The sequence below is a fragment of the Rhinatrema bivittatum genome, chromosome 19, assembly GCF_901001135.1.
Source record: "Rhinatrema bivittatum chromosome 19, aRhiBiv1.1, whole genome shotgun sequence".
Taxonomy (NCBI): Eukaryota; Metazoa; Chordata; class Amphibia; order Gymnophiona; family Rhinatrematidae; genus Rhinatrema; species Rhinatrema bivittatum.
In genome coordinates this window covers 35123540-35151289 of record NC_042633.1, presented here as the reverse complement: position 1 = coordinate 35151289, position 27750 = coordinate 35123540, and the positions used below count along the sequence as shown (strand labels likewise).

At 47.0% G+C, this 27750-nt stretch overlaps 1 protein-coding gene across 2 annotated transcripts in view; it reads right to left on the bottom strand.

Annotated features, from left to right (window-relative positions):
- LOC115080506 (diacylglycerol O-acyltransferase 1-like) overlaps positions 1-27750 on the bottom strand; it is a 129954-nt gene that overhangs the window by 17377 nt on the left and 84827 nt on the right. For both annotated transcript variants that reach the window (XM_029584707.1, XM_029584706.1), the window contains exons 11-14: positions 26917-27020; positions 23211-23249; positions 11069-11110; positions 10936-10980 (exon numbers count right to left, since the gene is read on the bottom strand). In XM_029584707.1, the coding sequence (XP_029440567.1) occupies positions 10936-10980; positions 11069-11110; positions 23211-23249; positions 26917-27020 (230 nt within the window). The remainder of the gene's footprint in view (positions 1-10935; positions 10981-11068; positions 11111-23210; positions 23250-26916; positions 27021-27750) is intronic.

Below are 27750 nucleotides of genomic sequence, written 5' to 3'. Positions count from 1 at the left end.
ACTGACTAAAAACTATCTAATACTGCAGGAGTGCATCTCTACCACCTGCTGGAGTCAGAGAAATACTTAGGGACAGTATTGGCAGTATATGGCACTCTTCTATATATAGCAGTGCTCAAAGTTCTTTGCTCTCTGACTCCACCTACTGGTAGGGAGACCCAACCCACTTCTCTGGACTGATCTGGGTATGTTCAGGAATTCTTTTTCACTCAACACAAAAGCTTTGGAATTTGTTGTCAGAGGATTTGGTTAGTGCAGTTAGTGTAGCTGGGTTCAAAAAAGGTTTGGATAAGTTCTTGGAGGAGAAGTCCATTAACGGCTATTAATCAAGTTTACTTAGGGAATAGCCACTGCTATTAATTGCATCAGTAGCATGGGATCTTCTTGGTGTTTGGGTAATTGCCAGGTTCTTATGGCCTGGTTTGGCCTCTGTTGGAAACAGGATGCTGGGCTTGATGGACCCTTTGTCTGACTCCGCATGGCAATTTCTTATGTTCTTATGTTCTTTTTTTCCCTTAGGTTCCTCCTCCATCTTCTGGAGACAGAGAAATACTGAGGAGCTGCAGGTGGCACACAGGGTTAAGAGATGGTGCCTGAGAAATGTTTTCTGTCACCATCTGCTGGAAGGGAGGCAAAACCAGGAGTCTGGACTGATCTAGTTACATACAGGGACATTAAGCCCACTGAAAGAATTAGCAATTCAGTATTTAGAAATGATTATATAAATCCCAACAAGAGACCCGTTGTTTCACTGGTAGTGCAGCTTCATCGGCAGGGGGGCGGGGGGTAATAAACACTATAAGCTTGTCCATTCTCATAAGCACTTATGTGGATAAAGTTCCCGCAGCTACAAATGCATTTGAAGAAGCTTCTTAGGGAGCGAAATCACTTGTCATACTGTCTCCACATCGGATGGAAATAAATCCATTACAAGCATACTCCTTGAACAACATGAAATCTTCACTCAGATGCCATTATAGCAATCTATGTATGAACATACTGCTTTTCACTACTATTTTTTCATTTTTATGTTTTAAATTACTTTTTTATACAATTTTTTGAAAAATGAACTATGTATAGATATTTTTGTGACATTATTTTATCACTTTATTTTGTGTAGTAAGGATTCACTTATTGGTGATTTTTCCCCCTTAGCTCTTTTACTACAGAGTAGAGTCACTTAGTATATCTGCAATGTTTAGAGTAAGCTGCTGCTGGGAGTGTGTCTGGATTCCTTGTACCTTCTCAATAGGATGCAGACATTACCCTACCCCTTAGCAAAGCAGCATCACTGCCACCAGTCCCAGTGACAATCTAGAATCTAGACTTTCTTAACTAGCATTGCATTGGGCGTGCAGTGAAGAATGTATTTCTGAACAGAAGCTGTATTGCAGAGTCTTAGGATATAGAAAAATTTGGTTCTTACTTGCTAATTTTCTTTCCTTGAGTCCTACCAGACCAGTCCAGATGTATGAGTTTTTCCTCCCCCTACTAGCACATGAAGGCAGAGAACAACTCTTCTGCTGCCATTTATTTATTTATTTATTCGATTTGTATTCCACTTTTCGGCACTTGCAGCTCCTCAGTATTTCTATAACAAAGCAAACAACACTTTAAACTGTCCTCTTTAGGACTGCAGGGAAGAGGATTCCATGGGCCATATTTGGAGGGTGTGTCGGCTGCCAGCATGCACTTCCCCGGGACTTCTCATATGCCAGTTTTTTTCTTTTTATATAGTTATTTCTTGATTTTTATTTATTCCCTAATTTTCTGTTGGGACTCCCTGTTTTATTTTGGGGGCTTAGTAGAGGGTAATATAGAATTTGAATTCATAATAAAATTTTTTCTTATGTTATATTACTCTGTATGCCTTTGGCTTATTTTCTATCATGCAAATATTTCATATTATTTTTATCTAAATTGAATAAAAAATTGAAAAAAAATTGTTATTTACATGACCAGATGCTCTTCAGGAACACTTTTTTCCCTTGCTGAACCCTTAGCTCCTTCAAGGCACCCAGCCCTCTGAAGAGACGGAGGGAACCAGCACCACTAGCTATCAAACCCCCTTCATAGATGCAGATCAAGCCAGAAAAGAGTCACCAATCCCTGCTTGTCCTTACTCAACTGGGAGGCCATCCCAAAGAATGTAACCCCCAGGAGTGAATTTACCCCCAACAGTTCATGCTGCACCTTCTGCTGGAGACAGAGAATATAGAAGAGCCAAAGTTGGCACAGTACCCTATATAAGGTGACATTAGCAAAACATTTGTTCTTTGCCTCCTTTTGCTGGTAGGGGGAGAAAAACCCATGCATCTGGACTGGTCTGGTGGGACGACAAGGAATGACTTAAGCAGAGTTGCTTACCTGTAACAGGTGTTCTTCTAGAACAGCAGGATGTTAGTCCTCACACATGGGTGACATCATCGGATGGAGCCTAGCACGGAAAACTTATGTCAAACTTATGTGCACACTGAGCATTCCCAGCATGCCCTATACCACACATCCATGCGGGGTCCCTCTTCATTCTCGTTACATACTATTAAAATAAAAAAACAGGAGAAACCCAACTCCGTGTGGTGGTGGGTGGATTTCGTGAGGACTAACATCCTGCTGTCCTATTTATTTATTTATTATTATTTCTTATATACCGCTCATCAGATACCAGATCTGGCCAGAGCAGTTTACAATAAAATCCAATAAAAATACAATCAATGTGTACAAATTCAAAAACAAATAAAAATACATAGTACTCAAATAAGGTAAACTGTATACTTCAACCCCAACTATCTGTACTGTACTCAATTTAAATCCTAGGAGAACACCTGTTATAGATAAGCAACTCTGCTTTTTCCTAAGACAAGCAGGTGGTAGTCCACACATATGGGTACATCCCTAGCTGCAGGGTGCTCCCCAACACAAAAAGGGGACCTACAAGCACCAACTAGTGCTGTTGGTAACAGAGGGGGAGACAGCCTGAACCCAAACAATGGAACCTAGGCAGGGAGAACTGGGTTCTAAACATCAAAGATTCTGAAGGACAGACTGGCCGAACTTACTGTCGCATTAGCCATCCCTATATAGACAGTAGTGAGATGCGAATGTGTGGAGAGAATTCCATGTTACAGCCTTGCAGATCTCCTCCATGAGAACTGCTTGCAAGTGGGCCATCAACATTGCCATGGCTCTGACAGAATGAGCCTTGACATGACCCCCAAGATGCAATCCCGCTTAGGCATAACAGTTGGCAGGACAATTGACTGGTTAAAATGGAAGTCCATCACTACCTTAGGCAAGAACTTAGGGTGTGTACACAAGACCAACCTGTCATGATAAAACTTAGTATAAGGTGGACAAGTCATTAAGGCCTGGAGCTAACTGACCCTGTGCGCTGAAGTGACAGCCACCATAAACATGACCTTCCAGGTCAGGTACTTCAGGTCACAGGAGCGCAGTGGCTCAAAGGGAGCTTTCTCAGGTGAGCTAGCACCAAGTTGAGGTCTCAAGACACAGTGAGAGGCCTTAGGGGAGATTTGAATTGAAGCAGGCCCCACATGAAACGCACAACTATCGGCTGTACAAAAATAGGCATACCATTTACACCTTGGTGGTATGCGCCAATTACATCGAGATGAACTCTAACGGAGTTGGTCTCTAAGCCAGCTTCCGATAGGTGTAGAAGGTAGTCAAGCAGCTTTTGTGTGGGGTGGGAGAATTAATCTAAGACCTTCTGCTCACACCACACATAAAACCTCCTCCACTTCAGTCCATAGGACTTTTTAGTGGAAGGCTTTCTGGACCTGAGACACATCCTCAGAGAGATTGAGTGGCTGAAGAATTAACCTCTCAACATCCAAGCTGTGAGCGACAGGGCCTGGAGGTTGGGATGCTGCAGCCTGCCCTGATCTTGCGTGATGAGATCTGGGAAAGTCCCCAGACTGATTGGTCTCCGGATGGACAACTCTTGAAGTAATAGAAACCAGATATGTCTTGGCCATTGAGGGGCTATGAGGATCATAGTCCCTCAGTCCTTGTGAATCTTCAAGAGAGTCTTTGTCACCAGAGGAATCAGAGGATATGTGTACAGAAGACCCTTGCTCCAGTGGTGGGTAAACCCGTCCGAGGCTGGTTCTGGCAGCAGAACTGAGCCACCTTCCTATTGCAGGGAGACATGAACAAGTACACATCTGGGTTTCCCCAGAGGTGAAAGATCCGGTTTGCCACCCTGTGGTCCAGAGACCACTCATGAGGTCTGAAGGCACGACTGTCTGTCCACTATCACGTTCTCCATTCCGGCCAGATACATGGCCCTAAGTACCATCCTGTAGGATAGATCCTAGGATCAGATCTGGACTGCTTCCTGACACAGGAGGTATGATCCTGCTACTTGGTTGTCCATTTGGATCATGACAATTTTGTTAGACAGCCAATCTCTGAAAGCCCACAGTGTGAACTTGAATGCTCATAGCTCCAGGAAGTTGATTTGACACTGTGCTTCCTGGGCGGACCATAGGCCCTGGGTGTGGAACCCCTCTACATGAGCTCTCCACCCCGGGGTGGATGCATCCGTGATTAGGACAATTTGGGTAGGGGAATTTTGGAAAGGTATTCCCCTAACCAAATTCAAGAGAGCCTGCCACCAGGACAAAGAGTCCCGGAGAGACGGAGTAATCTGGATGTGAGTCTGTAGGCTCTGCGTGGCCTGGCGCCACTGCAATCTCAGGGTCCATTGGACGCATGTGTAAGCGAACCAAGGGAGTAACATGGACGGTTGCAGCCATGTGGCCCAACAGCCTCAACATGTGCTGGCTCTGTTGAATCACCGCTGTTATGGACGCCAAGGTGACCGCCCTGGATTGCGGCGGGAAGGCTCTTGCCTAGCAGGGCTCCTATGAATTCCAATTGAGGTGAGAGGCTGAGGTGGAACTTTGGGTAGTTGATGACGAACCCTAGTGACGTCAACACCTGGATGGTTAAACACGTGGACCGATTGGCCCCTGCCTGAGAGGCACTCTTAACCAGCCAATCGTCCAAGAAAGGGAATACATGCACTCCCAGCCTGGAGAGGTGCACCCCAACCATGGCCAGGCATTTTGTAAAGACACATGGGGGCTGATGCTAGTCTGAATGGCAACACTCTGTACTGAAAGTGCTGTTTTATCACCACAAATCGGAGATGCTTCCTGTGACTTTGGAAGATCTTGATGTGAGTGTTAAGTGTCCTTTAAATTGAGGGAGTATAGCCAGTCCCCTGTTTGCAAAAGGGTGATGGTGATCAAGGTGCCCAGGGAAACCATCTTGAACTTTTCTTTCCTTAGAAACTTGTTCAAAGCCTTCAGGTCTAGGATGGGACAGAGTCCCCCTGTTCTCTTTGGAATCAGGAAGTACCGGGAGTAGAATCCCTGCCCTCTTTGCCTTAGTGGGACAGGTTCAACAACTCTGGCTGTTAAGAGGGCGGAGAGCTCCCTTAACAGTACCTCCTGATGCACTATTGGCCCCCAAAACGAGCAGGGAGGACAGTTTGGCAGGACACCCAAAAGGTTCAATTGGTACCCTTGACGGATGATGGACAGAATCCACTGGTCCGTGGTTATACTGGGCCACTGATCTGCAAAGAACCAAAGCCTGCCCCGGTCCAACATCTCAGGTACAGGTGGCTGGCTCATGCTCCCTACGAACCAGTCAAAACCCCATCCCAGGATTTGGTTGGGGAGCCAGCTGGGACATGGGAGCTCTCTGCTACCTGGGACAGCTGCAGGAGCTCAACCTCTGTGAATGGAAGCGAGGGGCCAGAGGATAGTACTCCCTCTGGTGATAGAAAGACTATCTCTGACCCTGCCTCACAGACCTCCTAGCTGAGAAGGGAAGGTCTGAAATGCTGGTGGAGATTTGCTGGAGGGTCTCATAATGATCCCACAATTAGGCCACCATGTCCCTCACCTCATCTCCGAAGAGATTCTCTCCTGTACATGGCAAATCAGTGAGTCTTTCCTGTACCTCCGGATGGAGATCCAAGACCCACAGCCATGCCAATCTGCGGAAGCCAATTCCCACTGCAGAGACTCTTGATGCCATCTCGAAAACATTGTAGGTTGTATGAACCTTGTGTTTTCCACACTCCAGGCTCTAATGCACCAGCGATAAGAAGATGTCTTGCTGCTGTTGAGGCAGCTGCTCGGTCGCCTCCTGCACCTGCTTCCAAAGGTTGCACAAGTATTGGCTCATGCAGAGCTGGTAAGAGGCGATGCGGGCAATAAGCATGGCCCCCCTGGAATACTTTCCTCCCAAGAGCATCTATCGCTTTGTGATCCTTCCCCTGGGGCAGAGGCATGTGTCTAAGAGCGTTTGGCCCTCTTGAGAGCGGATTTGACCAATACCGATTGGTGTGACAGCTGACAATTCTCGAATCCGGTAGTCTGTTGGACGAGGTAAACCCCATCCATGTTCCTGTTTATGGGAGGTACCATGAGGGGTGTTCCCAGATCCTCAGCAGCAATCCTTAAAATCTTTTTAGGAGCCTCCATGAATTGGAGGATTTCCAGCATCTTGTGCCTGGCATCCTCCTCCATATTGAAACATAGAAACATAGAAATGACGGCAGAAGAAGACCAAACGGTCCATCCAGTCTGCCCAGAAGGTTTTGCACTTTTTTTTTCTCATACTTATGTTACTCTTGACTCTTAGTAACCTTTTGGTTCTATTTCCCTTCCACCACCACCATTAATGAGAGAGCAGTGTTGGAACTGCATCTAAGTGAAATATCTAGCCCAATTAGTTAGGGTAGCAACTGCCACAATAAGCAAGCCAGACCCACGCCCACCTGCCCACCCAGACTAAATAATTCAGTCCTTGTTGGCTGTTGTCTGTATATAGATCCACCTTTCTTCAACCCCCTGCCGTTGAAGCAGAGTGTTATGCTGGATATGCATTGAAAATGAAGTATCAGACTTTCACCCCTGCCGTTGAAGCAGAAAGCTATGCTGGATATTCTTGAAGAATCAGTCTTTCTCCCCTGCCGCTGAAGCAGAGAGCTATGCTGGATATGCGTGAAGTATTGGTCTTTCTCCCTTGCCGTTGAAGCATTGAAAGTGAAGTATCAGGCTTATTTGGTTTGGGGGTAAAGGTTCCACGACGGTCTCCACCAGTCCTGGTGCCAGTTGCCGATCCACCTCATGGATTTTAGGAAGCTCTGGCCACCCCCTCCTGCCTCCCATCAACTGAAAAGTGATGGCCTTGGCCATCACCCACACAAAACTTGTGAAGGTCAAGTCCTCTGGTAGAGACTTCCTTCATTCCGCTAGAGGAGACGACTCTGAAGTGAGACCCACCACAGTGTCATCCCCCCCAGGGGTCATACAGGGCCTCATCCTCACTGTAATCTATAGGGTATGGTCCCTAGGTGCTCAGCCTTCATCCAGAGGCTGGTGGCACCAGCGCTGACCCCGGCAAACTGGATGGGGGGCTGCAGGCCTCAATGGAGCTTCCTCCTCAGAGGAACCAGCAGTGAGCACCATATCAGTCGGGGAGAGTATCAGTGCCCTGCCAGGCATTGATGGCCTCCTGGGAACAGATGCCAACTGGGTCGGTATCACACCGATAAGCACATTGAGCTGTTCCAGCAGCAGTTCCAGCACAGAAAGCATAGGGATTGGCTCAGTCGGTGCTACTGGCTTGATGCCTGCCATACCCACTCCACTGCCAGCTGGACGGTGCGCTCCAACTCCTTCTTGAAATTTGCCGATGCCAAAAGCCAAGTGGGAGGCAGGAGGGGGTGGCCAGAGCTTCCTAAGATCCCTGAGGTGGATCGGCAACTGGCACCAGGACTGGTGGAGACCGTCATGGAACCCTGGCGTTGATGGAGGATGGGACTCCTCGCTGCAGAGTCGCTTCGGAGGCGTCACGGCAAGAGCCGGTGCCTTTCTGAGCCTGGCACCTTGCATTGAAGGAAACCAGTGTCGATGCTTCCTTGGCTTCCCTCGATGCTTGTCTAGGTCTTTCCCCAGTTCTGAAGTCGATGACGATGAACCCAAAGTCCTCAATCTGGAAGAGATTAACAGGGGCTGATCCCCAGTGCCCCTATCCGCTGGTGGCATCGACGGAACCGACTGCCCCACCGACGTTGATGGCTCGGTGTCCATTGGTGCGGCTACAAGGTCCATCGGTGCAGAAGCTGCCGATGCTGATGTTGATGGTTTGGACTTCCTCGACCTGAAGAGTTTCTCCATCTTATCGAGTCGAGTGCGACGTCCATTAGGGGTCATCTGGGTGCATATGGCAACCCTGGACATCATGCGATGCCCCCTGGCAGAGGACACACACCTCGTGGGGCTCCATGATTGACATGGTCCTTGGACACTGGAGGCATCGATGAAAACCTGACGAGGCCATGATGAACGAAAAGAAGAGAAAAAACAACAGTGATGGTGGGTGGTCGAAGCCAGCAGGCACTAAGGTACCGCCGCCATGGGAGGGAACGGAAGTGAAAGGAAAATTAGTTTCTTACCTAATAATTTTCGTTCCTGTAGTACCATGGATCAGTCCAGACTCCTGGGTTTTGCCCCCCCATCTAGCAGATGGAGATAGAGATGTTTTCAAAACAAAACTCCGCCTTATATTTATTTATTTATTTTTTTTTAGTTTTTATATACCGAGGTTCCTGTATAAAATACATATCACACCGGTTTTATATAGGATGGTGCCACCTACAGTCCGGCAGTATTACTCAATGTGAAAGCAGAATGGCTCTCAAAAATCCACTATAACTATGTACAATAACCATTCAACAAGAAAAAGAAATAACCGGTTCACTTAACTCTCCTAGGAACTGAACCTGTAAGAACCATTTGAGGATCTGAAAACAAATCAATCAATAACTGAGTGGACTCTCCCTTACTTCCATGCGTTCCCCGGGCGGAACTTTGGACTGATCCGTGGTACTATAGGAATGAAAATTATCAGGTAAGAAACTAATTTTCCTTTCCCTGTACGTACCTGGATCAGTCCAGACTCCTAGGATGTACCAGAGCTTTCTTACCTGGGATGGGATCTGGAGAGGCCGCTCTAAGCACTGCTTCTCCAAAGCCTCCTTCACCCAGTGCCTAAACATCTAGTCTGTAGTGTCTGGCAACGGTATGCAAAGACTTCCAAGTCCCCGCCCTGCAGATCTCCTGCGGTGAGACCATTTGACACTCCGCCCAGGAAGCCGCCTGCAAACGGGTAGAATGAGCCCGAAGACCAAACGGTACAGGCTTACCTCGCAGCAAATATGCCGAGCCTATAGCCTCTTTCAACCAGTGCGAAATCGTAGCTTTAGATGCCATATTTCCTCATTTTGGACCAGCCCACAGCACAAAAAGATGGTCCATCACACAAAACGCGTTAGTAACTTCCAGATAATGCAACAACGCCCAACGAACATCCAGCTTCCTTAAGTCTTTAGACATAGGGTCTGACCAGTCCAAAATGGGAAACAACGGAAGCTCCACTGACTGATTCACGTGAAAAGCAGACACCACCTTCGGAAGAAAGGAAGGAACCGTCCACAAGGACACACCAGAATCCGAAATTCTCAGAAACAGCTCCCTACAGGATAGAGCCTGGAGCTCCAATACCCTGCGAGCAGATGTGATAGCGATAAGTAAAATCACTTAACATGAGATCCTTTATTGTAGCCGTTTTCAGAGGCTCAAAGGGCACCGACACAGAGCTGAGAGAACCAAGTTCAGAACTAACTACTCTAATTAACTCCACTAAGCAATCAGCATAGACTGTAGGCCTTGCACCTCCACCATCTGCTGCAGACAGAGAAATACTGCCGGACTGCAGGTGGCACCATCCTATATAAGACAGAGTTTTGTTTTGAAAACTTCTCTGTCTCCATCTGCTAGAGGCGGGGGCAAAACCCAAGAGTCTGGCCTGATCCGGGTACATACAGGGAAAATAAATTTACCGAACTGCTGAAAAATCTGATTGAGGAATCTAAGGGGAACCGAGAGGAACCAGACGTTGATGGAATGCGCAAAATCCGAAAAATAATCGGTAAAAATGTTTTCCAAGGCAATTTTCTGAAGAAAAGTCAAGAGCTCATTTAACCACGAGGTGAAAGCTACATGGGAAAAAAAAGAGAATGAAGAGGTACTCTGTGTGGACACATGGTATCGGGCATGCTCAATGTGTACAGTCAAAGTCCAGAAACTTTGACATAAGTTTTCCATGGCAGGCTCCATCCAATGATATCACCCATGTTTCAGGACTACCATCCTGCTTGTCCTAGGAGAATTTCTTTTGACCTGCTTGTAATGAAAAAGGGCAATCTGTGCATATACAAATCTTCAACAAATGTAATGGGTAATGTATTAAGGTGAGCTAATGTTATTAAGTGTTAATATTCCCCATCTAGTTTATGCATGCTAACAGTGCTTTTAACACACGTAAACTAGTTTGTGAAATTTTTAATGCAAAAAGTATGCTTATAAGGTAATGAGATACCAAGCTATACAAAACAGCTCACCACACTGAAAAAGTATGCATGCTAATTCTTTTACAGGCTCCTTAATGCAAAACCCAACTACATCTCAGAGAGTAATTTAGGGGGTAATTTTCAAAAGGATTTACATGCTTAAAACTGGGTTTTACACATGTAAATATAAATGGGCTCTTGCAAATTGCTACAATATATGCCATTGAATTGTCTATAGGATTTACCAGTGAAAGTGCACGTTAGTATGTTACATTTGCATCCTTTGAAAATTCACCTGTAAGCTATTACAATACCATCGTAAGTACACACGTGCTTATACACGGATACTTTAGCAATGCGATAACACATGCCTCATTTGCATCTCCTTAACACTGGCCATTAATATGTGCATTAATGGCTGATGTTAATGCTCCTTGGCCCCATAGTTCTAAAACTAATCTTTCATTTGTGGTTACCGCTAGTTTCAGAAGGTATTCCATTAACAAAGAGGATTCAATGTCCTGTAGAAACAAAGAGAACAGTTGTTTTAGCAAGCACAAATTAGATAGTGTCGTTTCTGGAAAACAAACAGAAAGCAGCATAACTTACATTAATGGGCTTCATGGATTTCAAGATGATTGGCACAATCCACTAAGACAGAAAGATAAAGAGAATATAAAACGTCTGCACTCAGCTCCTACGTTGCCATCAGGATTAAAGTTCCTTTCTTTGTTTCACTTCCATTTCTACTGATGGTTCATATGTAGGCAGATAGTCATGATAGCAAGTGTTGCTTACCTGTAACAGGTGTTCTCACAGGACAGCAGGATGTTAGTCCTCACATATGGGTGACATCATCAGGATGGAGCCCAATCATGGAAAACTTCTGTCAAAGTTTTCTGAACTTTGACTGGCCCCTACTGGGCATGCCCAGCATGGCACTAACCCTGCAGCCAGCAGGGGTCCCCCTTCAGTTTTATTTGATAGCTACAGGCAGTGCCGAAAACATAAAACAACAAAACGTTACAAACCCAACACCGCGGGGCGGCGGGTGGGTTTCGTGAGGACTAACATCCTGCTGTCATGTGAGAACACCTGTTACAGGTAAGCAACACTTGCTTTCTCACAGGACAAGCAGGATGGTAGTCCTCACATATGGGTGAGTACCGAGCTGAGGATGTCCGAACATGCACCAACGGCGTGCAACAGGCACAACAACTGGTGTGGAATTTGGTACAGGGCATCCTGAACCCCACTGGGCAGGCGGAAGGGTGTTGGTACGTCACGTTGGAAATAGGTTACGTAGGACAGATTGGCCGAAGATGGAATCCTGTCTTTCGGCTTTGTCCAAGCAATAGTGGGCTGCGAAAGTGTGGAGTGAGCTCCAGGTGGCAGCCCTGCAAATGTCAGGAAGCGGCACCGATCGTAGGTGTGCTACTGAAGTCGCCATGGCCCTCAGAGAGTGTGCTTTAACACGGTCTTGGAAAGGAATGCCTGCTTGCTGATAGCAAAAAGATATGCAGTCCGCCAACCAGGAGGAGAGAGTCTGCTTACCCACAGGTTGCCCTAATTTGTTGGGATGGAAAGAGACGAATAACTGAGTGCTCTTCCTGTGGGCAACTGTACGGTCTAGGTAGAACGCTAGAGCCCGTTTACGCTAGAGCCCGTTTTCAGTCAAGGGTATGCAGAGCCTGTTCCCCTGGATTGGAATGGGGCCTGGGAAAGAAGGTAGGTAGTATGATGGATTGATTAATGTGAAACTCCGAAACTACCTTAGGCAAAAACTTAGGGTGAGTGCGGAGTACCGCCCGGTCCTGCAGGAGTTTAGTGTAAGGCGGATAGGTAACTAGGGCCTGTAACTCACTAACCCTGCAAGCTGAAGTGATAGCTAAAAGGAAAATCACTTTCCATGTGAGATATTTTAGGTCACAGGAGTGAAGAGGCTCGAATGGAGGTTTCATGAGCCGACCGAGAACCAGATTAAGGTCCCAAGAAGGGGCTGGAGGACGTAAAGGTGGCTTGATATGGAGCAAGCCTTTAAGAAAACGTGTTACGAGGGGTTGTACCAAAATAGGGACATCCCCGACACCTTTATGGAAGGCGGCTACCGCACTGACATGCATTCTGATTGAAGAGGTCTTTAGACCTGATTCTGATAAATGCCAGAGATAGTCCAAAAATCTTGGGATTGGACAGGAAAAGGGATCAAGGGACTGTGAAGAACACCATGATGTATACCTTTTCCATTTATAGGAATAAGACTTTCTTGTGGAAGGCTTCCGTGAAGCAATCAGGACATGAGAGACCGAATCTGAAAGGTTAAGTGGCTGAAGAATTAACCTTTCAACATCCATGCCGTCAGGGACAAGGCCTGAAGATTGGGATAGCGTAGACATCCGTCGTACTGAGTGATCAGAAGCGGTCCTTTCTCAAGGGAATGTGCCTGCGGATGGAGAGATCCTGGAGTATTGGAAACCACACTTGGTGTGCCCAGTGAGGTGCTATCAGGATCATGGTTCCCTTGTCCTGACGGAGCTTCACGAGAGTCTTCGAGAGAAGAGGAAGTGGAGGGAATGCATAGAGCAGACCGGTTGCCCACGAGAGGGAGAATGCATCTCTGGGCTGAGAGCGCTCGCTCTGAATGAAGGAGCAGTAATTGTCCACTTTGTGGTTCTGAGGGGATGCAAAGAGATATATATGGGGATAACACCATTGCTGGAAGAGAGAGGTCGCTACCGAGGGATTGAGCGACCACTCGTGCGGTTGGAAGACACGACTCAGTTTGTCTGCCAAGACATTGTGCACTCCCGGCAAGTAGGTGGCCCTGAGGTACATCGAGCGGGAGAGTGCTTCCACCCAAATCTGCGCAGCTTCCTGACACAGAAGGAAGGAGCCTGTGCCTCCATGTTTGTTGATGTTCCACATGGCCACCTGATTGTCCGTCTGAATTAGGATGACGTGATTTGATAGGCAATCCTGAAAAGCTCTGAGAGCATATCGCATTGCTTGAAGCTCCAGGAAATTTATCTGGTGTTTGGCTTCCTCTGGAGACCAAGATCCTTGTGTCTGGAGATCGTTCACATGAGCTCCCCAGCCGAGGTTGGAAGCATCGGTGGTGAGAATGAGTTGAGGATCTGGTAGATGAAAAGGCAGTCCCTGGAGGAGATTGTTCTGATCTTTCCACCAGGCGAGAGACAGACTGAGTACGTCGGTGATGTGGACAATGGTTGACAGAGGCTGAGTCGCTTGAATCCATTGTGACCTCAGAGTCCAATGCATGACTCTCATGGCCAGGCGGGCCATTGGTGTGAGATGGACTGAAGACGCCATGTGTCCGAGAAGGACAAGGAATTGCTGAGCCGTTGCTGTATACTGAGACTGCAACTGGTGAGCGAGAGACACGAGGGTTTGCACTCGTTGTTGAGGTAGAAAGGCTTTTGCCTGTAAGGTGTCCAAGTCTGCCCCAATGAAGGACAAGGTTTGAGATGGGACTAAATAGGATTTCTCGTAATTGACGAGAAATCCTAGAAAGATTAGAGTGTGTAGGGTCAAATCCAGGGCCGATCGAGCGGCTTGCTGGGTTGGGGCCCTGATCAACCAGTCGTCTAAATAGGGGTAGACGTGAACACCTTCTTTCCTGAGAAAGGCTGCAACAACTACGAGACATTTGGTAAAGACTCGTGGTGCCGATGCTAGGCCGAATGGAAGCACCCGGTATTGATAGTGCCTTGGGCCTACTAAAAACCGGAGGTACTTGCGATGAGCTGGAGCTATTGCAATGTGGGTGTATGCGTCCTGGAGGTCCAGAGAGCAAAGCCAGTCTCCTCTTTGTAGAAGAGGTAGAAGCGAGCCCAAGGTTACCATCTTGAACTTTTCCCGCTGGAGGTACTTGTTGAGGGCACGTAGGTCCAGAATTGGACAAAGCCCCCCGGATTTTTTGGGGATCAAAAAGTACCGGGAATAGAACCCTAGGCTTTGTTGTGAAAGAGGAACGGGTTCTATTGCTCTTAACTGGAGAAGAAGGGAAACCTCCTGCTCCAGAAGGACAGAGTGGTCGGTTACTTTCCACGCTTGTAGAGGTGGGGAGTCCGGTGGGACCAGCAAGAAAGTTCAGGTGGTAACCCTGAGCAATGATTGCCAGCACCCATTGGTCGGTTGTGATTGATTGCCACATTCCATGAAAGTGGCATAAATTGACCTCTCACTGGTATGCCTGGCAGAGGGATCAGGCTGCTGCTCTCCAAGTGAAAGTCAAAAACCTGAAGCAGGCCCCGGCTGGGGAGCTGCTTGTGGCTTTTGCTTCCGGGGCTGGCGAGGCTGAGATTTTTGATAAGGCCTCGTAACTCGGGACCTTGTTGGTAGGGGATAGTACTTCCTTGGGCGGAAGAATTACTTCTTAGAGTCCTTCTTGAAGGGCTGTCTAGAAGGGAAGTCAGAAGGTATCGATGAGAGCTGTTTGAGGGTCTCATGATGGTCCTTTAACTCAGCCACTATTTGCTGAATCTGTGCATCAAATAGATTATCTCCTATACAGGGCAGGTCAGAAAGCCTGTCTTGTACTTCTGGGCGAAGTTCAGAAGACTCGAGCCAGGCCCAGCGTCTTGCCGAAATGGCAGTTGCAGACACTCTAGTGGAGGTGTCGAAGATATCGAAAGCTGTTCTTATCTCATGCTTTCCTGCCTCAAACCTCTTGTTGACAAGGGTTTGAAGATGTTCTTGGAATTGGTCAGGCAGGGTTTCAGAGAAGTCCTGTATTTGCTTGAAAATGACCCTATTGTATTGTGTCATGGTAAGAAGCAATTCTGGAGATGAGCATGGCCCCTTGGAACACTTGTCGACCAATATTGTCTAGGAACTTGTGTTCCTTGACAGGAGGGGTAGAGGAGTGTGGCTTCATCCTTTTTGCTTTCTTTTGAGATGATTCTACCACAACTGAGTGGTGGTCAAGCTGAGATTTTTGAAAGCCCGGGGCTGACTGTACTAGATAAGTAGTGTCAGCTTTTCTGTGTACTGGGGCAATGGATCCAGGATTTTCCCAGTTCTTTTTGAGGAGGTCAAGAAGAACTTGATGAATGGGAATAGAAGTGATCACTTTAGGGGCATCCAGGAATTGGAGAAGCTCCATCATCTGGTGCCTATCATCTTGCTCCGTCTGAAGCTGAAAAGGGACCAATTCTGACATTTCCTTCACAAAATTAATGAAAGAGAGGTCCTCTGGAGGAGAACGCTTTCTACTTTCAGTAGGAGAAGAAGGTGAAGGTAAATCATCGGTGTCTGTGGAAGTATCATCACCCCAGGTGTCATAAGGATCAGCAGGCTGACCTGTAGGACGAGAAGGGGGTTGGATACCCGAAGGGCCCGGCTGAGGCTCCGAGAAAATCGAAGGAATCACCGGGGGCACCGTGGACGCCCTGGGGGGCATCGGTGCCGGAATCGATGGTGCCGATGTGCGTATCACCTCCGATGAATGAATCGATGGCGAGGGACGAAATGGCATTGATGGCTGAGGCAATACCCCTGAAGGAGGAATGCGGAACGGTGTTTCTCCTCCCGGTGAAGCAGTCATCGGGGAGCGCACCAGAGCCATCGGAGACCTGGGAATCACCAGTGGAAGGGCAGTCATGAGCGCCTCCATCCGGGATAGCAGCGGTGCCAGCGCTGCTGGAATCGGGTTGGTGACCGGTTCCACTCTCGGTGCCGGTGTCGGTGCCGGAGGAACCTGGAGTCGTTGCATCGCCTTGTCGATGGCCTCCTGGACCAGCCGGTCCAGTTCTTCCCGGAGACCTGGGGCAATCAGCTCCGGCTCCATGACAGAAGAGGGAGGCTGAGGCACAGTCGGAGGGACCACCTTTACAGGCGGAATCGCGACTCCCAAACCCCGATCGGGTGAGGGTGGCCTCGATGTCCCGGTCGCAGGAGTGGTTGGTGCCGTTCCTGGACGGGGCTTCTTCGATGGTGGCTCGGATGGTGGCGAGGTCGATGATTTCGCTCCCTCAACGGTCCGAGACTTACGATGCCGATGTTTCTCCCTACGATCCCCTCGATCTTGAGGGGGAGAAACGGGAGTCGATGGCCGTGAAGACGTCGATGGCGGGCGGTCACCGGACGGTTGTCGATGGTGGTGCAACTTCAACGGTGCCGGTTTCGATGACGTCGATGCGATGGACGGCGTCGGGGTGTGAGCACGGAAAAGGAGTCCCATCTTCTCCATTCTGGCTTTGCGACCTTTTGGTGTCATAAAGGACACATTTGTTGCAAGTCAGGACATCATGCTCACGACCTAAACACATTACACAGACTCCATGAGGGTCTTTGATAGACATGGTACGAGTACAGTCCGGGCACCGACGAAAACCCGACGCCATGGCCATAGAAAAAATCAAGCCGCGGTAGGTCAACGGCCAGTAGGCCGCGAGGGCCAAACTCGACAGTAATCGATGAAAATCGGTGAAAAACGTACCGGAGTACCACAGCCTGAGAAAAGTTAGAGGAGGGACCCCTGTGGGGCAAACTAATTTTAATTAAGTCCGTGAGGAAAATTCCTGTCAGGAATCTCTTCAGAGCTCCTAAACCGCAAGGCTACTGCTGCGCGGAAAAAAAGAAGACTGAAGGGGGACCCCTGCTGGCTGCAGGGTTAGTGCCATGCTGGGCATGCCCAGTAGGGGCCAGTCAAAGTTCTGGAAACTTTGACAGAAGTTTTCCGTGATTGGGCTCCATCCTGATGATGTCACCCATATGTGAGGACTACCATCCTGCTTGTCCTGTGAGAAAATTAGATACAGTAGAAAGAAAATTATATAACAAGAGGTCATGATGTGAGGTTCAAAGGAGCTGTCAGGAGTAACATCAGAAAATATTTTTTCATAGAAAGGGTGATGGATGCATGGAATGGCCTCCCAGGATAGGTGGTTGAGACAAAAACAGTAATAGAATTCAAAAAAGCCCAGGATAAGCACAGAAGATCTTTAGATATTGCCATCCTATTTTATGTTTCTTTATAAAGCTCAAGGTGGTGTCCTGTCTGGGCTACTGTAATATGGTTATGTTATTGTATTTTATTGATCTGATTTTGTTTCTATTCGTAATATAAATCGCACTGAGATTTTTGTTATATTGCAATTCATAAATCTAAATATGTATAATAGAATCAAATATAAATGGCAATTGTAGGATTTATTTATTAACAGTTTTCTTGAACTTGGGTTTCATTGATTTTCATGAATAACTAAGAGAATATTCTAACATGCCACAAACAGTATATTAAGACATAACATTGGGTTAAAAATCAAAGCACAAAGAGGAAAAATTAAAAGCATACAAAATGTCCCCTCCCCCCCCCAAATAATTCTTAAAGCTCAACCTCCCACCTGATTGGTGTTGTAAAGTAACCAAACACACATTGAAAAAGTTCATAAGATCCACTACTCGCTGTAAAGCAAAATTGCTTACCTTGTAATAGGTGTTAACCGAGGACAGCAGGATATAGTCCTCACATATGGGTGACGTCACTGACAGACCCTATCCCGGAAAACTTTTTGTCAAAGTTTCTAGAAACTTTTGCTTGGCATCCTGAGCCTACTGAGCATGCCCAGCATGCCATGATCCCTCGAGCCACAGGGGTCTCCCTTCAGTCTCGTTTGTAGCAATGAGCGTTAGCCAAAAATAAAAAAATAAAACGTATCGGACCCAACTCCGCAGGGTGGTGGGTGGGTTTCGTGAGGACTACATCCTGCTGTCCTGGGATAACACCTATTACAAGGTAAACAATTTTGCTTTATCCCAGGACAAGCAGGATGCTTCAGTCCTCACTGGTGTGATTTCAAAATCCCAAAGTTGACCCTGTTTGCGGAGGCGGTTGAGCTCTAGGTGCTCTTGGTTGTCGGGTCTGCGGTCTTTGAGCTGGCCTAGATGACTTTCCACGGGCAGGAGGTGGATAATAACGTCGTGGCCTGTAGTATGGCCGTTTGGAATCTTTCCTTAGGAGTCTTCGTGATGATGGTTGAGACTCCTGAGGAGCAGAGGAAAGCTGTCTCAAGGTTTCCGAATGTTCCTTTAACTGAGAAACTGCCTCTTTTACTTTATCTCCAAAGAGATTGTCCCCTACGCAAGGGAGATCAGCAAGTTTCTCCTGTACTTCTGGTCTCAGGTCAGAGGCCTTGAGCCAGGCCCATCTGCGGGCACTTATACCCATGGCCGACATTCTTGATGCAGTCTCGAAACTATCGTAAGCTGCACGAACTTTGCGTTTCCCAGCTTCCAGGCCCTTATGGATGATGGAAGTGAAAGAATCTTGGAATTACTGAGGGAGAGTTTCAGAGAGTTCTTGGATTTATTTCCATAAATTATGCTGATATTGCGTCATATATAGTTGGTAGGACGCAATTCTGGAGACTAACATGGAACCCTGAAACATTTTTCCAAACTTAACCTGTTTACTGTAAACCGACATGATGTCCACAACGAATGCCGGTATATAAAAATGTTTAAATAAATAAAAATAAATAAAGAATCTATTGTCCTTTCCAAGAGGATTAGATGAATGAGGCTTTATTCGTTTGGATTTCTTTTGAGCTGACTCAGCTACTACTGATTGATGAGGTAATTGAGTCTTTTGGAAGCCTGGGATGTGCTGGACTAGATATGTAGCATCAGTCCTTTTATTCATCGGTGGTATGGTGCAGGGATGCTCCCATAGCCTGTGTTGCAAGTCAATGAGGACTTCATGAACTAGAATTGCCAGCACCTCTTTAGGTGGGTCCACGAATTGTAACACTTCCAGAGTTTTTTGTCTGGTGTCCTCTTCAGATTCAAGCTGGAAGGGGATGGTGTCAGCCATCTCCTTGATGAAATTTGAGAAGGAAAGGTCCTCTGGAGGGGATTTCCTTCTTTCCTCTGGAGGAGAAGGTTCTGAGAGGACTTCCTCTGAAGAAGTATCAGTATTGGGATCGTCCCAGGTGTCCGGTGAATGTGGACGAGGAGGCGTCGATGGAATGGGTACAATTGGCATCGACGGTTTCTCCAGTGGCTTCGACGGAAACAGCGGAGAAAACGATGGACGTGGGCATGTGATTCCCGATGGACCTGGGAGTGGTTCAGGCATCGGTATTTCCTTTACTATTTCCTCTTCTCTCGGTGCTGGTATCGGTATCTCTGGTGATTTTACTAGGACGGCACAGATGAGTGTGTCCAATTTTGCTAAAATTGGCGCAAAAAAGGATATGTCTGGCATCAGCATCGGTGGAATCGGCGATGGAGTCGGTAATTGTATTGGTATGGGCACCGGTGACGAAAGTGGAACCGGTACTGGCGATGGTGCTGGCCTCGATGGCGGACTCGGTGCTGGCATCAGAGGCATATCGAGAAACCAACTAAAACTAACTACCACTTTGCCCCATGAACACATAAACTGAACAAACTTCAAAGAACTGCTCCATCAAATTTATCTGCAAAAGGAGCATTGTGAAAAAAGAAAGAAGCATAGCAAAGTCTAGCGAGACAGTCTTTCGGTAACTGGGTGGGCCTCTGGACTGATCTGTGGTATAACAGGAACGAAAATTAGCAGGTAAGAACCAATTTTCATTTCCTGAACATACCCAGATCAGTCCAGAGAAGTGGGAGGTACCCAAGTCACCCTATACTGGGCGGGAACCTGAAAGACCTGTACGCAGGACACTCTCACCGAAGGACGATTCAACAGCAGCCTTAACGTCCAATCGATAATGCTTAGTGAAAGTGTGCAGCGAGGACCACACAGCCACCCTACAGATTTCCTGAGGTGACAGCCACTGACATTCTGCCCAGGAAGTAGCCTGGGCCCTGGTGGAATGAGCTCTGATACCCAAAGGCACTTGGCGTCCATGGGCTATGTATGACAAACAAATGGCCTCTTTAATCCAACGAGAGATGGATGCCTTAGATGCTTTGTCCCCCTTCTTAGGACCACCAAATAGAATGAACAAATGATCGGAACAGCAGGTCGTACAGCAAGTGTACCCAGGCTAAACAAAGTCTCAAGAAGGCACTTGGTGGAAGCAGGTGCTAAAGCCTCTAGCGGTGTGGGAAAACAAAAAATTCAAGCAAACTGGCGCCTCCAGCAGGTCGGTAGATCACAGCGAAAAAACTGGGACAGAAGTTTTTTCCTTAAAAAAAAAATCTCTTGGCAAAGAACTCCAGAACTAGGCATGGACCCATCACAAGGACATGAACGCCGAACACATGGCCTTCGCAATCTGTTGTGGAGCGCTAGGAGAGCGGTCCCACTTACCAAGAGATGTGTGTTCTTGGGCCACGGCTCGACCCCAGAGGAACTCCGAAGAGGTGCCGCAGTAGGCGAGGCATGCCCGAGCATGGGCTGGACAGGAGCGAGGCTGGACAGAAGACTGGAGATACTGACCCTCCTCCAGACCTACACGCTTCGGAATGATGGTCTTATGAACAGTCCTCCGACCGTTCCAAGCCCTTTCGGACCTGCCGCAGGGTACGGCAAGAAGCGGCAGGCCGGATGGAGGCCAGGGCAGCGAAGACCGGAACATGGAGATTCAGACGAGACTCAGAGACAAGGTACTTGGATGCACAGATGTAGACTCAGGAATAGACGTAGACTCATGAACGAGGTACTTGAGTGCACAGACGAGACTCGGGTATATGGACAGTGGCGCGATCCCTCAGGGTGCCCTACTTAGCCAGTACTACTGGTCTGGTCATGGACTACCCCGCCCTACATCCGCGGGAGCGGGACCAGCGCAGGAAGGAACGAGGTACTTGGCTTTCAGAAGACTCAGGAGCGAGGTACAAGGCTTTCAGAAGACTCAAGAGTGAGGTACAAGGCTTTCAGAAGACTCAGGAACAATGTACTAGGCTTGCATCATGAAGCACCCTACTCAGCCCGCCCATGGGGCTGGTCACGGACCACAACATGGCTTGCCACAGGGTACCAAGCTTATAGAAGACTCAGGAACAAGGTACTTGGCTTTCAGAAGACTCAGGAACAAGGTACTTGGCTATCAGAAGACTCAAGAACAAGGTACAAGGCTTGAATCATGAAGCGCCCTACTCAGCCCACCCGTGGGGCTGGTCACGGACCATGACATGGCTTGCCGCGGGGTGCCAAGCTTACAGAAGACTCAGGAACGAGGAACCAGGGGTACAGGAGAGCAAGACAGAATCACGGACTTCAGGATCAGGAGAAGCAATGTCAGGGCTGGGTCACGGACATCAGGAACAAACATCTGGACTGGCATACAGATACTGGATCAGGAGACAGACCTTAGGGCTGGAACACGGACATCTGGAACAGCAGGTGAACATCAGGACTGGAACATAGACAACAGGACAAGATGAGGAGCTCCAACGAAGAACAAGAAACACAGGACCTTGAAGAAGTGCTGGAACAAGGACGACTCCTGGAGCGAAGGACAGCAGGATCCCAGGAGTGACCAACTCCTTGCGAAGGCAAAGCTGGAATGGACGCTGAGCCCTTTTGTAGGGCTGAAGAGGACAACGCCCAGGGAGGGGTCAGCAGAGGGCCACATGTAGCTGGCCCTTGAAGAGGAGGAGAGAGGCGCACGCCCGCGCCCTAGGAGAACTGGAAGAAGAGAAGCAGGATCCGCAGGTGGCGTCCTCAGCCATGTGGAAGGCCTAAGGAGCAAGGTAGGTAGCGGAGCAGCCCTGCCCTGAAGCTGGAGAGGTGGCAGGCTGCAGGAGCGGCTCCCAGCCGCGAAGACAGAAGCAGGAAGCAGAAGAAGGGTTGGCTGCAGGATGAGCAGGGAGCTGTAGAAGGCTGCAGGCACCGGCAGGGACGGCTTCCCTGCCGGGCGAGGACCCAGACTGTAGAGACACCAGCAGGGACGGCCTCCCTGCCGGCTGAAAACCCCGGCCTCCTGGGAACAGCTGCAGGGACGGCCCCAGCTGATTCGGGGAAGCAGGAGCAGCAGTCCCCAGCCGCATGAGGGAGCTCCCGGAGGCCCGACCCTGCCGCGCAGGGCCGGAGGCAGCCAGGGAGGAGTCCAACGACGGCGGCACACTCTCCGCGAAGAAGATAGTGTTAGCGGCCCAACTGGCCACATGAAGGTAAGAGCCTGTCCGCGCTCCTCGCGGGCAGGATCGCAACATCTGGTGCAAAAGGGTATTTAAAGTTATCTGCACCCCTAAGTATTTCTCCTTGTTTAACAATGATGCATGTTGTTCATACTCTTTCTATGCTGCCTGAAACTGAAATTCCAAATACAGGATGTTTTGCATTATATTTTTCCGTTTACTATTGAATTATGAAATAATATATCCCTGCAGTATTGTTTTTGCTTCTTCCCAAAATAGTCATCTTGACAAATTTCATTTTGTTCTACATATTCCGCCCATTAATCATCAAGCCTAACAGATATAATCCCCAGATTAATGACTGCATTATAATGGTGCTGGATACAGTATAAACATGCAGACTTACATCTTTATGTACATTGCTTGACTGAGAAGGGGAGATAGCAGCCAAAGCCAACAGCTTAGCTGCCACCTGTCTGCTTTCCTCCTGCTGTTCCTCCAATGAGAAGGACTACCCCTAGTGGGTCCTTCTGTCAACTCCAGTAAGTCTCCTATTTTTCTAGGTGAGAAAGGTATGGTTTGCATACATTATTGATCGATCCAGTGTGTGCAGTCAGATTAAGAGTAGGTCTAACAAAGGCATTCCAGGCAGAAATTTTCAACATGCCCTGCATTCAAAAGCCCTGCTAAATTGTGATATTCCATGAATCCATACCTGCTGAACCAGTCCTAACATGAGCTGGGCCAGGAATACCTACAAAGAAAAGAAAAAGCAAAAGAGATCAAAAATTTATTCTAAGTGAGTCCTGTGACTGAAATTTAAAGTTTATATGGACACCAATGCAAATCTCACAAGATGTTCTGTGCCACATCATCATCATCAATATCCTGGTGCGAGTGACTTTAACGATCCTGACAGGAGATCACATGAGCTTGGAAGTGGGAATAAGGGGGAAGGCAGGCTTTACACATGAGATCAACTAAAATAGTAGTTGGAATTGAGGGGTGAGCAGGGCTTACACAATAAATATAGGAGCGATGGAAGGACAGTCTTACACATTAGATCACCTGAGCTTACAGGTGGGTGTGAGAGCTTTCAAAAAATGTCATCAGAGCTTGCAGAGAGCAGGGCTGGCTACTGTTTGTAACTATTATGAAAAACAAGTTGCTTACCTGTAACAGATGTTCTCCATGGATAGCAAAACAAACAGCCACACAAGATGGGACACGTCATCTGACACCACGAGTTGGATCCTTTTTCTTTCATAGTGCAGAAAGTTTAACTTTGATTTTAGAGTTTGCTCGGCACTTCACGTGCTAGCATCACCATGTGCGAGTCTGTCTCCATTTTTTCCCAAGCTAGGTAAACTTCCCAGGGAAGAGGGCGAGATTGTGTGGCAGTTTGTTTTGCTGTTCATAGAGAACACCTGTTACAGGTAAGCAACTTTGCTTTCTCTGTGGACAAGCCCAATAAACAGTCACACAAGATGGCACTCCCTAGCTGAGGGTGGCTTGAAATAGTCTTTGATTTTTGTTGTTTGTCCTGCAACCCATCTGGTGTTTTGCAGGAAGTTTGGTTTGATTATTTAAAAATGTTCTTAAAATACTGTTTTTCCATACTGTCATTGTATGAGCCCATATCCAGACTGTACTGCTTTGTAAAGGTGTGATTTGTCATCCATGTGGCAGCTTTACAGATATCCTGGATTGATGCTGAGTTGATATGAGCCATGGCTGCAGCCATTGCTCTTGCCTGATGTGCCTTTATTGCTTGTGGAATGTCCAAACAAACAGTTGCATAACAGTGAGAAATGCATTGAATCAACCACCTTGATAATGTTTGATTTTTGACAGCTATGCCTTTTTTAAGTTGTGTCTTAGGATATGAAAAGTTGAGTTTTATTTTCTGAATGTTTGTATTCTGTGTAAATAGAACAAAAGGGCTATTCTGCAATCCGGGATATGTAATACCTATTCAGCCAGTGTTGCATGCAGTTTTGGAAAAAAAAAGTTGGAAATACTATTTCTTGATTCAGGTGGAATTGTGATACCACTTTTGGCAGGAACTTTGGATGAGTTCTAAGGAGTTCATGGAGTGCCCAATTACATGTGTACACACATGCTGTTTCTCTCTACCATGCTCAATCCCCCCACACACACTAAAGACGGTCTGTTTTTGCCGTGCTCAATCATACACATGCAGTCTCTCTCTGCCACTCAATCACATACACAGAAATACAAACACACACAGAGGCTGACTCTCTTTGCCATGCTCAGTCATACACACACAAACAGAGGTCATCTCTCTCTACCACAGGCTCAAGCACACAAACACACACATACTGTCTCTTACTTCTTTCTCCCCTCTCGAAGCACAAGGAGCAGCAGCCTCCCTCTTCACCCTCACGGCTTACCAGATTTTTCCTCCTTCTAGCCTCGGTGTGTGCTGCTTCTGCCGTTGCTCTTGAAGGAAGACCGATGCTGCACCTTTGGGTCAAAGGCCTCACTGCTCCTGACTGAGGGGGAAGAGGAGATTCTTCTTGCAACCCCACAGCCACGCCGCTTCTTCTGCTCCTGAATGTTGGGTAAAGGAAGGCTGATGCTCCTTCTGTGGTCCCGCGGGCCACGCTGTTCCAGCTGCAGTTGGGCAGGGTGGGCTAATGCATTGCTTCCAGCTAGCGAGCTGTGCTTCCTGCTTCCGATGATTATTCTCACAGCCCCATTGACCTCGCTGCTCCTGACTGCAGAGGGAGGGGATCCTGCACAGATCACCTCTGCTGAGCAGCAGGGTTGGTATTTTTGTTCTGATTTGTCTCCTCCTCCTACAAAGATGGCCCAGAGGGGAGGGGGGGACACCAAGAGCAGCACAGAAGCTCATCTTCTCTCCATGGAGACAAAGCTGTTGAGGTCAAGGATTGTATCGGGAGGAAGAAAGGCACTTTTCAACCACATTGTATGAGAGAGTGGTGGCGCCCCATTGGGATGGCGCCTATTGCCATGGGCATATTGGCTGTAGGCTAGCTACAGCTCTGTCTTCAGGTAATTTTCCTGAACACTCTTGAAGCTTTTCAAGGTTATTGTAAAGATATTGAATCATCTGTACCTGGTGTGCAGCAATTCTTACTTACAAGGTAGCTTCCTGGTATACTCTATTTCCCACTGTATCAATGAACCTTGAGTCTCTTCCTGGAGGAGAGTTTGAATAGGAATTTGCTTTCTTGGCTTTTTTCATCTCAGACTCCACAATTAAGCAGTCATGAAGGATATGTACTCTCTCATGTCCAGGGTATTTTTTTATCCTTCATTTCATATTAATGGTTTTTGCTACTAGTAGTCCAGTGAAAGGTGTTTTCCAGATTTTTGTCTGAACTTTCATTAACGCATCATGCATTGGAAGCGCTTTACACTATTTCGATGGTTAGATGACTCTTAGGATACCTTTGTTAAGTCATTAATTTCTTCAGCATCCTCTTCTAGGCTGAATGTTAGAGATTCCGACATTTTCTGTAGAAATTTGGGGTATGTAGAGTCTTCTGGTAGGGTTAAAAACCTGGGTTGTTTGGGTGTACAGTTGATGGCAGATCCGGTGATGGAAAATCTGTTTCATATGAATTCAATGAATCATCAGACATGGTCTCTATGAATGAAGTTGTCTCTTTTTTTTTTTTTTAAAGAGAAGACAAGAAGGTGGACATTTTGCTTGAAGGGGCTCTCTCAACCTTTCTAGTATTGCTATTTGTTATTTAAATTCCACTTTTTCAGGTGGAATTTAAATAACAAATAGCAAATAACAAATAACAAATGTAATCCACTTCGAATGTAATTCGAAGTGGATTACATTCAAGTACTATAGGTATTTCCCTACCTCCAGAGGGCTTACAATCTATTCTAAGGGCCTGATTCATCAAGGTATTTTCCCAAGGACATATAAATGAGAGAAAAGTGAATTTCCATTGCTGAAAATCTTCAGAGGGATAGCCATGTTAGTCTGGTGTAGCAATGGCAAGTGGCACTTTACCAACTAATCAATTTATTGAGGCTTGAGCACAGAGTCCACTTCGCCAGATGCATCTCTTGTCCTCGAAAACTCATGCATCAATAAATTGGTTAGTCTTGTCATTTTAAGTTTGTACTGGTTGTGTGAGACATTTTTCATTTTTGGTATTTCTTTCATGTATGTCTTTGGAAAGTCTGCCCATCATTTTTTCACAAAGGCATGCCACTCTGTATTGGTTATTGTGGTAGGATGCCTGGACTTAGAGGAGTTTTGCTGACTCTGTTTGAGGCTCCAATCAAGGAAGTGGAGACATGTTACGTGTTGATTCCATGTGTTTTCTTTTCCTTGTATGTTTTCTGCCTGTTTCAATCATGCCACTAACCCAGCCATCAATAGGTGTATGTCCAGCATCAGTGTGACTTACCATCTCAAACAATCTCCAAAATAGGAAGCGTTTCCGAATCCGTTTGTTCCTGGGGAAATTAAGCTGGTAGCAGAGTGTGGGGGCCACAATAAAGTAGCAAAAATCTTAGGACAAAGAGAGAAAAAAAGAAATGAAGTTTTTAAAGGTCTTCACACAGAATACATTCTCATAGTCTTTTCAGTTGAAAAGAAGTTAAAAAACAATTGTAAAACAAATATGAAAGCCTGAAAAGGAGCAGCAAGTGGTGTACATTTCGTATTTTCATGAGTTAATGAATAATTCTTTTCTGGTAAGAGATCTATTGAGTTGCACACACAGATTCCCAGTGACCTGAAAGAAAATTGGTTTTTACCTGCTAATTTTCGTTCCTGTAGTACCAACGGATCAGTCCAGGCTCCTGGGTTTATTCATCCCTGTCGGCAGACGGAGACAGAGAAAAGCCTCGCTGACACTGCTTGATAAGCCCTGGTGCCACCTGAAGTAGTTCAGTATTAACCTGTACCCAAGCTGAAAACATTATGTGCAAAAAACTTGCAAAAAGCTTGTAAAAAATTTGGTAAGTTAAGAACATAAGAAGAACATAAGAACATGCCATACTGGGTCAGACCAAGGGTCCATCAAGCCCAGCATCCTGTTTCCAACAGTGGCCAATCCAGGCCATAAGAACCTGGCAAGTACCCAAAAACTAAGCCTATTCCATGTTAATATTGCTAATGGCAGTGGCTATTTTCTAAGTCAATTTAATTAATAGCAGGTAATGGACTTCTCCTTCAAGAACTTTTCCAATCCTTTTTTAAACCCAGCTACACTAACTGCACTAACCACATCCTCTGG